This window comes from Neolamprologus brichardi, chromosome 3, assembly GCF_056152115.1.
Source record: "Neolamprologus brichardi isolate AB-2024 chromosome 3, ASM5615211v1, whole genome shotgun sequence".
In the NCBI taxonomy this organism is placed as follows: domain Eukaryota; kingdom Metazoa; phylum Chordata; class Actinopteri; order Cichliformes; family Cichlidae; genus Neolamprologus; species Neolamprologus brichardi.
The window spans coordinates 1,475,554-1,487,610 of record NC_142106.1 but is presented as its reverse complement, the minus strand read 5'-3'; the positions used below and the strand labels follow the sequence as shown (position 1 = coordinate 1,487,610).

Below are 12,057 nucleotides of genomic sequence, written 5' to 3'. Positions count from 1 at the left end.
TGTAAACCTGGATTAAAAACCCCACATTTGAACACCTTCATCAGTGGCTGTGACCATGTTGAAGGACTAATGCTGACGTGCTCTGACACTCATTAGCATAGAAAACAAAGTGGTGAAAGCACAGAGCCCTGAGGAGCTCCACTGGACGGTCTGTTCACAAAACTTACATTTAATTATTTCACTTTTATTTACATGCAAAACACCCTCAGAGAGAACAGCTGTTTCAGAGCTGCCAGCTTTATTGGAAAGATAAACTGAAATCCTAAAATAATCCAATTTATGACAAACTAACACGGTGAAATGTTGCAGGTTAAAATGTGTCGATGGATCAACTCTTTCAGTATGAGATCAAATAATACAAAAAACCTGAAGGTCAGGAGGAATTAATTTAAAGTTAAAGCAGACTGATTCTTTCCTCGTCAGGCTGAAGCTTTCACCTGTTCAGGTACACGTGTGACACAGTGGAGGTCAAACCTTCTGTGCCACAAACACCAGATTAACCAGTTTCACTCATCATCCTTCTACTGTCAGATTTTACTGGTTCAGGTTTTATGAATCACCATCTGAGAACGTCTCTGATGTGGGCGCCACTCACAGGGATCACTTCCTGTAGTCAGTGAAGGTGAGATACCATGTGACAGGAGGAACAATAAAGTTTTATTTGTACGAACACGTAGAACAGATGAAGTCAGAACGAAGCAGGTGGAGCTCAGTCAGGGTGGAGGTGCAGACAGGTGAGCTGAAGGGGAGGAGCCAGTCTGGTCAGGAACTCTCTGTCTCCTCGAGTGAACCTCCTCACCTCTTAAACACACACACACACACACACACACACGACTCTGAAGGTTGCAGTCAGGGTGGTCAGGTTGGTCAGGGTGGTGAGGGTGGTGAGGGTGAGGTTACCTTCTGGTCTCTGGTTGGTGTGTTTCCTGCAGGTGAGGCTGAGCGGCCGAATCATGACATCACTGCTGCACAGAGACAACAGGAAGTGGAGGAGGAAGTCGTCCCTGTCACACACCTGAGACAGATACAGAGGTTATGTCTCTGCAGACTCACGGCTCGGCCCTGTGGAAACGTCCTGCAGGACGCCTGTTTCTCTCTGTGGTGGCCCCCCCACAGTGTCCCCACCGTGCTTCACTGTGTGGACGCTGTTCTTTGGGTTGTAGCTGCATCTTCTTCTCGTTTCACCTCCACAGGACGTTTCAGTCTGCAGGGTCTTTTAACACAGCTCCACCTGTGGGTGGAGGGGCCCTGTGGGTTCTCCTGGTGTGACCCGAGTCCTAAATGCCTCTCGCTGTCCTGCCCCTCCCCTGTGTTCTCCACCCTCCGTGTGGGAGGTGTGGTGTTGCAGTGAACATGGAGCTGGTCAGCCCTGATTACCCTCAGAACTACACCACCTGCTGCTTCTTCAGGTCGAGTGGGTGGAGTCAGGGGCACGACCTCGCTGAAACACACAGCTGTAAGGCCCCTCCCCCCTGTTCACGTGAGCCCAGCGTGGGTCCGTCACACCTACAGACTTTTAAAGGTGGAAGTGGCCACGCCCCCAAACCAGTTCAGCAGTAGAGTGTGAGCAGACGTTACCAGGATGTAAACAGGATGTGCCCTTTCAAAGTTAAAGCCTCATCTTAAATTTTAAAGATAAAATAAAGATTAAAGAGGACGATGAGCACGTGACTCACCTGTGACAGGTAAACATATACACCTGACAGGTGCTACTGACCTGGCTCTGCCCACGAGGGAAGACTCTGATGTGACCTCTGACCCTGAGTGCTCTCTGAAGCCCCTCCCACTGAGCATCAGCCAATCCCAGCAGAGCACGAACCAGAGCAGCTGAGAAGCAGACGTGAGCCTCACCTGTCCCGTCATCAATCACCAGCCTGATCGAAGAGCGACATGGTTTGATCATGTGACTGTCACCTGACTGATCCAGGTGATTAACATCAGCAGGTGAGCTCAACAGGAAGCTGCTCTTACTTTGCTTTGGACCGAAACACTGACGAGGTCGAGCGACACTGAGAGCTGCTGCAGCCCTGAGAGAGAGAGAGCAACAGGTAAACACACACACACCTGAAGTCGTGAGCAGTTTCCTCCAAAACCACACTTTACTTACGTGCACCGACACTAACACACCACCAACACACTAACAACACATGAAGCACTCTGAGGACTTTCACTGCACCCGAGAAACTACAACTACACACATCCTGTACACACTGTGTGTATTTTATGCAGTACCTGTGTGTACACGCTGCCACACAGCGAGCAGCTCCACTGCAGCTGCAGGAACAGTAAAAACACCACGTGACCTTTGACCTGTCCCACAGCGCACCTCTGCTTGCTGCTCAGAGCCCACTCGCCCAGGTGCATGATGGGAGCAGGAGGAGGAGGCTGGGCCGAGCTGAAACCAAACAAACAAATAAACAACAGCACGACAAACACGTGAACCAGACGTTACCTGTAAACTTACCTGCTGTCTCCCAGGGAGACCACAGTTATGGAGCTGACAGGTAAGTACGTGCAGTACACACTTCCTGTCCTGAAACACACACACAGGTAAACCGCACAGGTACGTAACCATCGGCGTAGCTTTGTATTGAACATTGGGGGGGTCAAGATCTCTGTCTAAATAAATCAATCTGGGTACATTCCCAGATGATTAACAACTATTTTGCTGGTAACACCTGAAACGAGTAAAGAAAATCAGCAGCCTATTAATGCAAGATAATTCAGAACTTTATGAACATAAAGTTATGAATTGTTGGAAATGAGGGACATTGTTGGAAATGAGTCCAAACAAAGAGTCCAAACATTTATAAGCCTGTCTATGTGTGTCTCACCTGGACAGCCTCCTCTGGAAACCAGACAACAGCAGAGTGTTACCCGGCAACAGGCCAGGTGGGTAGGGTGTGTGGCTTAAGTCCAGGTACACCTGCAGACTCCTCCCAGCTTGGTCACAAAGAGTGAGACGCACACCTGCACACACACATTCAGCTAACAGTCAGACCTGAGACTCTGAAGCACTGATGCCTGCAGTTCCTCTAGTGTCCAGCAGAGGCAGCAGTGAGTCGCCCCCATAGACCCCCATGTTAAAAGTTCACAGCAGAAAAAGCCTGACACACAAACCACCTGTGTGTTTGTACCTGAGTGTGTGTGTCCAGAGTGGACAGTCCTGTTGTTCACACTGATCCTTTCAGACACCACACCCTGAAAACACACCAGCTCTGAGCTGACACACATACACACACACGCGCACACACACACACACACACACACACGTAACTGTGTATCCAGGTGAGCTTAGGTAAACACACACAGGTGCTTCTCTCACCTTTCTCTCCTGCTTTTGTTCACTTTCTTTCTCTGTCATTGGCTCATTCTTTGGGTCCCGCCTCCAGCTGACCACTGGACCAATCACAGCAGCCTTCACTGAGAAGCACAGTCTCACCCCTGCCTCCTGATCCTCTGCCTCCGCCCCTGTATTCCTCCAGGACACACCCTCCTTCTGCTGCACACTGATCACCATGGAGACACAGGGCCAGGGGTTGCTGGAGTCTGCTTCTTCTTCCGCTGTGTCCCATTTCAGGGTCTGCACGCTTGAAGTACGCATTTTAAGTGCGATTACGTCACCGCCACGTGACGACGGCTGTCCCAATTCGAAGTGTACTTCAAATGCATACTCCAAATGCACCGTCGATTTCCCCAAATATCAAGCGTGGTCCGGTGCACGCTTCGTGGTCCCATATATCCCACAATTCATAGCGCGGCGGTGAGTGTGGATAATTTTGCCGCAAAATACGGCAGAAGGGAGCGGCCGAAAAGTGAACTGTCAAAAGTAAGTACTGAATATGACGTCACTTATTCATGTGCGAATGTTTAATAATGAAGAACATTAAAACATTGCTGTTGGCCACATGTCGGCAAAGTTGTGTGACACTAGTGATGTTTGTACTTTCAGCATTAACTTGGTTTTAAAGCCTCTACTTCTAAATATACATATAGTCGACCTTAATCTTACAGAGAATCTGATGATTTTATGGATAATTAAAGTCAGTCATATATCCACAAACACAACATGCTGAAAGTCAGTGATATAGATTATATATATATATATATATATATATATATATATATATATATATATCATAATAATCTGACAATACTATAATATTGGCCATATTATATTTACATTACCATAGTGAGATGACTTTAGTCTCATGAACAACATTAACTAATTGTTATTTACTAGCTAATCTTAAATAACTGTTCAGTACAGAAATGAAGCCCAACAATCATGATTTACAGTCCTGTGGTCTCAGCCTCAGATACTCAACTAATCAAAGTGATGTCATGACAAAAATGAATGACCAACAAAACATTTTTCTCCTTCATTTCTGTCAAACAAAGCTGTATGTAACGTGTCTCGCGGTTAGTATCATGGTTGCTAGGCAACCTGAACAGCGCGACGAAGCATATACCGTCCCATTTCACAAGCCTCTCACTTCCGCACTTCTCGTACTTATAGTACGCACCGTACGTAGTACGCGTAGTGCGCGTACTTCAAGCGTGCAGACCCTGAAATGGGACACAGCCTTCTTCTCTTCTCCTCCTCTTACTCCCAGCAGTCTCTTCTTCTTCTACTGTCTGCTTCCTGGCAGTGACATCCCCTCCTGGCTCCTCCCACTTGTGTCTCAGGTGTGTCTCCATGGCAAAAGATGGACTCAGGATGTGCAGGTGGTCCAGAGAGAACTGCAGGTAAACCCTGTGAATTGAACCTTGAATTGAGAGAGAGAGAGAGAGAGAGAGAGAGAGAGAGAGAGAGCTTGCATATGGCAGGTACAACAAGCCAAGTCTTCATCTAGGACTTTTGTTAGTCCAAATTAACCAATTAAAGATATCGTTTAACTTCTGAAAGGATTCTTTTGGAGGAGGCAGAGGAAGTGACTCAATATAAAAACTTTGCATAACCTTTCATCCTTGTTCAGGAATAGGACGGAGGAGGATTTTTGAATCGTTTATAGCCAGAAAATCGAAAAAATAGCTCCATTTGTAGCATTCATTTTGCTATGCTAACAGACAGCCTAGTCTAGGTCCTAGGGCCAATCTCTGCTCTCGATCTCCTAACTGGAAACCAAATAGTACAGCTCTCATTCTCAGTGTCATCACCAGAGGTTCCACAGTCAGAATAAATAACACTGGAGATAACGGGCACCCCTGATGAGTGGAACGCTCCAATGTGACAGGTTTAAAAAGTATTGTTTGTTACAAAAGTTGAACCCATCTGAGAAAATGATTTCCAAATCCATATCTTGGGAGAACGTTAAATAAATCTGACCAGTCTATTCTGTCCGAGGCCTGACGAGCGTCCAGTGATAATAAAGCTGCATCGTTAGCATCAAATCTCTCATGAATTATATCAGAACCCTTCTTATATTGTGAAACCCTTGATGCTTTGGTACAAAGTGAATCAAATGTGCGATCCAAGGCTCTGATCTTCATGCTAAACATTTAAAGTATTTTAGTGTCAACCCCCGTCAGACTCTGAATGATGAGTGTTCTGCAGGTTTAGCAGGTTTCACTGTCCGTCTCACAGTGGGTGGATGCCTCAGTTTGATATGCTTCTACATGTTAAAAAGTGGAATTATTCTTTATTATGGGAAGGTTTTGTAAAGTCAGAAAGCCATCTGGCCCAGGTGCCTTACCACTGTTAATGACAGCCTATCTCTTCAATAGTTACACGTCTGTCTAATTCCTGCTTTGTGTCTTCTGTTCGTGTCTGGAACTGAAGTTCAGATGTATCGACTGATACATTCTTCTCACTCTGTATTTCCTTCATTCTCCATAACAAGAGTTTTCTCGCTTTCCCTCCTTGGTCATACTAAGACTTCCACATCCAATTATATGAAGTCCTTGCAAAGCAGATACAGTAAGAAACAGATCTTCATAAAATGTAGGTTGATTTTAATTTGGTCAGTACAAACTCACTAAATTTAAAGTCCTTGAAGAGATGGTTCCCTTACTTGTTTTTGTCCTGTATTATTAAAACAACAGCGCATTATGGTGATGCTGAGTTAACACATATTGGAGTAAAATAGAAAAATAAATGGAGGAAATAAACCCTGCCATGACACATTACACAAAGCAGCTGTATCTTCCCATTGGGGATGAATCCTCATCTTACCTGGATTATATTGAAACATTCCTCAGCAAACACTTTTCTGATGATGTTGAACTCGGCTCGCTGCTGGACGGAGTTTGTTCCATCGTGCTCGATGTTAAGTTGTTTTGTGGAGCAGAAAACAAACTCCCGATCTTGGAGGTTCAGGAATCAGATAAGGACACCTGTGTTGGTTTGGCTTTTGAGGTGTTAGGGTGCAACTGCTGATCCTCGGCGCCGTCCCGGAGACCAAACAGATGCAGGTTCTTCCTTCGGACGTGGTTCTCCAGGTCGTCAGTCTGATTTTCAGCTTCCTCATCACACCAGGACAGAAACACATGAACATTAGACCAGAACATTCAGGGAGTGAAAGCAGTATTTCAACCTTTAAGGTGAACTAACGTTTTACCCTCCTCTTCATCGTCTCGTCTCCCTGTTGTCAGAGACAGGACACCTAAATGAACCTCTAAGAGATGATGTCATCAGTGACCAATCAAGAACGAGAATAGATGACTGACACGTGCTACAATAAGTCTTAGTTTCCCTGTCACTGTATTTTAGGAGTGTGAAGCTATAAAGTTATTTAAAAAACTAACCCGAGCCTGAGAGTCGTGGTTGTGGTGAAGCACAGAGAGCTCTGACGGCCCGGACTCGCCCCTCAGCCACACTGAACCAGCTCACACACTCAGCTACACCTCTTAGTTTCCATCAGCGTGTTGATGTTTGAATCCATCCACCAACACGAACCTGATGTAGTTTACTCTCATTTTGAGTCGATCAGCTGACTCTCAGATCTCAGATCTGGCCCAGGTGTGTTACCACACAGCAAATCCAACATGTCCAAATGAAGACTGTCAGATTTGATTTCAGCTCTTTTAAAGTGTCTTTATAAGTTAATTTAACTCTTATTGGAGAGTTGGTACGTTAACTCTGATTTAGTGTTAAATACCAAATCTGCCTGGAGTTGATCATTTAACACTTATTCATGCTAACTAGGTGTTAAGAGTTTATATACTAACCCCCACAGAGTATTTTAGTTTAACTACATAAGAGTTATCTTCTAATTCATTCTGTGAATTTTACTGTTCTGAATTTCTAGAAATTCCATGGGATGGCTGTAGCTCAGGTGGCAGAGCAGGTCAGCCATTAATCAGAAGGTCAGTGGTTCGATCCCAGGCTGCCTCCTGGCTGCAGGCCAAATATCCTTGGGCAAGATACTAATTAATGTTTGCCTACTGGTGGTGGTCAGAGGGCCCGGTGGCGCCAGTGTCTGGCAGCCTCGCCTCTGTCAGCCAGGGCAACTGTGGCTACAATGTAGCTTGTGTGAATGGGTGAATGACTGAATGTAGTAAAGCGCTTTGGGGTCCTTAGGGACTGAGTAAAGCGCTATACAAATACAGGCCCATTACCATTTGGAAATAAACATTATTACAAAGAGGACTGCATCAGCTGAGGCAACCACTGAAGTTGCTCAAGAACTTTTACTCCTGCACCATCGAGAGCGTCCTGACGGAAACATCTGCACCTGGTTTGGGAACAGCACCATGCAGGACAGACGAGATCTGCAAAGAGTGGTGCGCTCAGCCGAACGCATCATTCAATCAGAGCTCTCTGACCGCTCCCTTAAGGCCAAAACAGAGAGAATGAGGAGGAGCTTCTTCCCCCAGGCTATTCGGGCCCTGAACCAGGTGTAGGACTGGACTCTCCCACACATCACCACACGCACTCTGGTTTTTCTTCATGCACACTTCCTATAATTTATAATCTCTTTCTGCTATTTGCACATTTTTACTGTAAATGTCTAAGTTAACCTGTAAATTTTTGTAGTAACCTGTAAATTGTAAATACTGTAAAACCACTGTCATTTAATGGTCGTGCATTGCACAGCTACAAGCATTTCACCTCATGTCATACTGCGTATGGTTGTGTGTGACAAATAAAATTTGAATTTGAACATGGTGTCCTGTGAGACCTGTACTGTTCTCTCTATGTGCTGAACTCCCTGAGTGAACACAGACAAACAGCCAGCCAAACTCCTTTTAGAGCCAGGAAGGTGAGCGTACCTTTAATGACTTCAAACATAGCAATCACCGTGAACTGACATCATTGAACTGGAGTGAAACAAAAAAACAAACTCTCAATGGTTTGTCATAATCAGCAGCTCCAACCAATGAAAGAGACTGGAAGTGTGACTTTGAGCCACTCTGACCTGTGATTGGTAGAAAGGAGGGATAAGAGCCTCCATCCTGTCCTAAATCTTTACGCTGTTTCTTCTTCTCTCATTCTCCCCCTCCCTCTACTGTTGCTACTTCAATCATCAAACTGATCAATAATCAGGTAGGGCATTAACAGGGAGAGGGGGGCAGGAAGAAATACTTTCTTATTCTCATTTAAAATGTCAACTTTTATTAAATAATGATCTGAATCTTACAACCAAAGTTTTAATCTGATGTCAAATGTATAGAAATCCATTATTGTATATAGTAACTATTAGGTCCCAGTGAGCTGTAGTACTTTTTCCTTTGGGAAGGTTCCACCTGTGCAGTCTGCAGTTCTGTTGAAGAAAGATGTTGAATCTATTTAATTATTGTAGAAAAATAATTGATTTCTGTGCATTTGCATCAAATTAAAGTTGATTACGTCGATTAAGCATCACGAGGTGGAGGTTGGGTCCCTATTATTCTTTTTTTGCTGGGACGTGCTAACCCTGTTAGTTAGCAGTAATATTAAACAACCTAAGAACTCTTTAAAACACCAGAATATGGAGGATGGTGCAGCTTTAAGTTTATTATATTGGTCAGTATTGATGAACTATGAAATGTTTTGGCTGCAGTGTATTTCCTGCATACAGGTCTAACAGAATAGCTTTAGTGTTTTGAGTTTGAACTTATACAAAACACAGCAATATATAAAAAAAAACAGTTTTATTGATTATGAAATACACTCTATTGGAGTCATGTTGGTATGGGCAGAAATCCAAATGTAGGATATGGTATGGGACATAAAACACGGTGCGATCTCTAGACTCCATAGTTCCACAGGAGCTCCTCTCCAACCGCGATGTCCTTCAGGGCGATGAACAGCACAGCACACTCTCCCGAGGACCAGCAGGGAAGTTCATTGTGAACCTTTGTTTGGACTCCTTTGGCAATGGTTCATGTGCCTTCCATAGGAGTCCTTGTGCAGGTGGCAGGCACAGGGGGGCGCAGTGGCATCAACCGTGTGGCACTCGTCCCTGTAGAAGAAGAGAGACCCTGATTCCCTGCAGCTTTGGTGATGCACGTCCCGTGGTAGTCGCAGACGACGTCTCCTTTGTTGAAGGGCATCAGGGCGATGACACCTGTGAGCAAACAGGAAGTCATCATAAGCTCTTTAGAAATGTCGACTTGCTGTCAAACGAGGGTGTGGTCCAAACGATAGGTGCATTTACCTTTGCCCCTTTCCTCCCCAAAGTCCTTCAAAGCCAGGCCCTTCCATTTCTGCTCTGAAATCGAGGACATGAGGGACGGGCTGTCCTGGATCCTGGGCTGTGGAGCAACCCAGGCCTGTAGGACGGCATCAACAGTGGGCTTGTTGGTGCTCCAGGTCTCCTTATCTAATGCCGTCTCTACTCTTGCACGCTGAGGGGCGTTGCATCTTCTGGCACACCCTGTCCCAGAGCGAGACGTGAGGAATAATGCAAATCAACCATCTGAGTCAATCATATATATTTGAACCTCTGTGATGTGAAGTATTACTGAGCTATTTGTATATATTAGAGCTGTAAATAATGGAGGCAGAGCGTCCATTACCATGACGGGCTTTCCGAGGATGTGCTGAACTCTCTGCTTAAGCTGAAGCTCCCTCCACCTGTGGTAGTGGGCTCGGTGGTGTGGAAAACCAGCCTGTACACACCGGCGTTTTGAAGGTGGCTCTCCATTTAGGGTTACTGGGAAGGTCCGCTGGAAGGCATCCCATTCTCTGAGTGGTGGGCGCTTTGTGGAAATGGGCCTACACAGAGTGAGAGAGAAATCCACCAATAGTTTGGATGTGGAAACTTGTAACGCAGGTTTTCTTGTGCTAGTGGGTAACATAAAAAACGAAAAGCATACCTGGCCTGTCCCGAGGTTTCTACTCCTCCTGCTGAGTGTGATGCTGACCCAGCCGCAGGATCCTCAGTGTCGCTGCGCAGGTATCTAACCAAATTAGAAAGGTGAAGCAGTTATACATCCACCAACAAACGCAGCAACACATGTGTTTGAGTGTTCAGCTGATAGAAAAGTCACGAAATTACCTGATACTTGTAAAAACACCAAAGTTAGCCACTTGACTCTCGCTGTAGTTTCTCCGTAGGGTTACATTCACCTGGAAGTATGTCTGAAGGTTCTCAATCATCCAGCTCAGCGTAGTGTAAGGAGCTACTGATGGAGAGTCCCACATTTAGCCATATGGGAGAGTCCCATGGACCCCCTAATCATCCTCTACCCAATCATACGAGCCGAGGTGTGACGATAACAAAGCCAGCAGACAGGGTGGCACCTTTGTCTCTCATGCATGAAGAGAGACGCCTCTGAAAAGGCCTCCAGGCCTCTCTTAGTGCAGTCACACCTAACAAAAATGATAAACCTGGATTATAGATGTTCAACGATGGTCGTTCACACAGCACAAAAACATTGCACATCGGCCTTTCACGAGCTGCCGTCTTCCAAGGAAAAGCACTTACAATTCTTTATCAGCTGTCAAAGGGTTTCCTACAGCTCGCCTCCTGCCTCTTCACAGCCAGGGAGCTTCTAACGACCTCTGACCTCCTGTAGTTTGGAGTTATCAAAGTAACCCATGACATTAATGTTTATGCTGAGAGATGGGCTTAATATGATGGAGTTGGTTCATGAGGAGATTTACTTGTTTGAGAGGAATCAGTAAATATGGTGAATGAAACTAGCCCCCCCCCCCCCCCCCCCCCCCCCCCACCAATAAAAATCAGGTCTGATCTTATAGAAATGCTGTCGAACGCATTAGCTTTAAAATAAGTGAGGAAGTTTCCAGTTTGGATTCGGGAGACAGACACTGTCTCTACTTTTAAGATTAGGCTTCAAACTTTCCTTTTTGCTAAGGCATATAGTTAGGGCTGGACCAGGTGACCCTGAATCCTCCCTTAGTTATGCTGCAATAGATGTAGGCTGCCGGGGGATTCCCATGATGCATTGAGTTTTTCCTTTCCAGTCACCTTTCTCACTCACTATGTATTAACAGACCTCTCTGTATTGAATCATATCTGTTATTAACCTCTGTCTCTCTTCCACAGCATGTCTTTATCCTGTCTTCCTTCTCTCACCCCAACCGGTCGCAGCAGATGGCCCCGCCCCTCCCTGAGCCTGGTTCTGCCGGAGGTTTCTTCCTGTTAAAAGGGAGTTTTTCCTTCCCACTGTCGCCAAAGTGCTTGCTCATAGGGGGTCATATGATTGTTGGGCTTTTCTCTGTATCTATGAAGCGCCTTGAGGCGACATTTGTTGTGATTTGGCGCTATATAAATAAAATTGAATTGAATTGAATTGAATTGAATGTGCTTTTCTATTTCCAGTGCACCCAGGAGGCATTTCTGCTGCACACAAAGGTAACTGTCATTTCTTCTTTTCAGGTTGGAAATGTGTCCAGACTCTAACATTCACCCACGGGCTCCATCCTTGGGATTTATGAGGAACAGGGAACATGATCTTGTGCTGATGCCTACAGGTGTGTGTGTGTGTGTGCAGGTAATACCCTGGAGGCACTAAAGGTGAACATGATGAATGTTTCAGGCTGCTGTGATGTTGGTGTGTAACATGTTCTAGTCAGGCCCAGATACAGAAACCATTTTAAAAGACAAATTTATATTTTACAGTCTTCTTCTAAATCTTTGTAAACAAACTGAATCATTTTTTAAAAAT

At 45.3% G+C, this 12,057-nt stretch overlaps 1 protein-coding gene across 1 annotated transcript; it reads right to left on the bottom strand.

Annotated features, from left to right (window-relative positions):
* Positions 1 to 496: 496 nt before the first annotated feature.
* LOC148103105 (CST complex subunit CTC1-like) lies at positions 497 to 6,572 on the bottom strand. The gene is made up of 12 exons (XM_087838065.1): positions 6,561 to 6,572; positions 6,337 to 6,465; positions 3,443 to 3,583; positions 3,326 to 3,357; positions 3,138 to 3,223; positions 2,835 to 2,970; positions 2,465 to 2,533; positions 2,233 to 2,395; positions 1,972 to 2,027; positions 1,718 to 1,874; positions 901 to 1,015; positions 497 to 801 (listed from the first exon to the last, which is right to left on the bottom strand). Exons 1-12 carry the CDS (start codon positions 6,570 to 6,572, stop codon positions 710 to 712), a joined length of 1,188 nt encoding a protein of 395 aa, XP_087694191.1. The 3' UTR covers positions 497 to 709.
* Between the last annotated feature and the right edge of the window lie 5,485 nt (positions 6,573 to 12,057).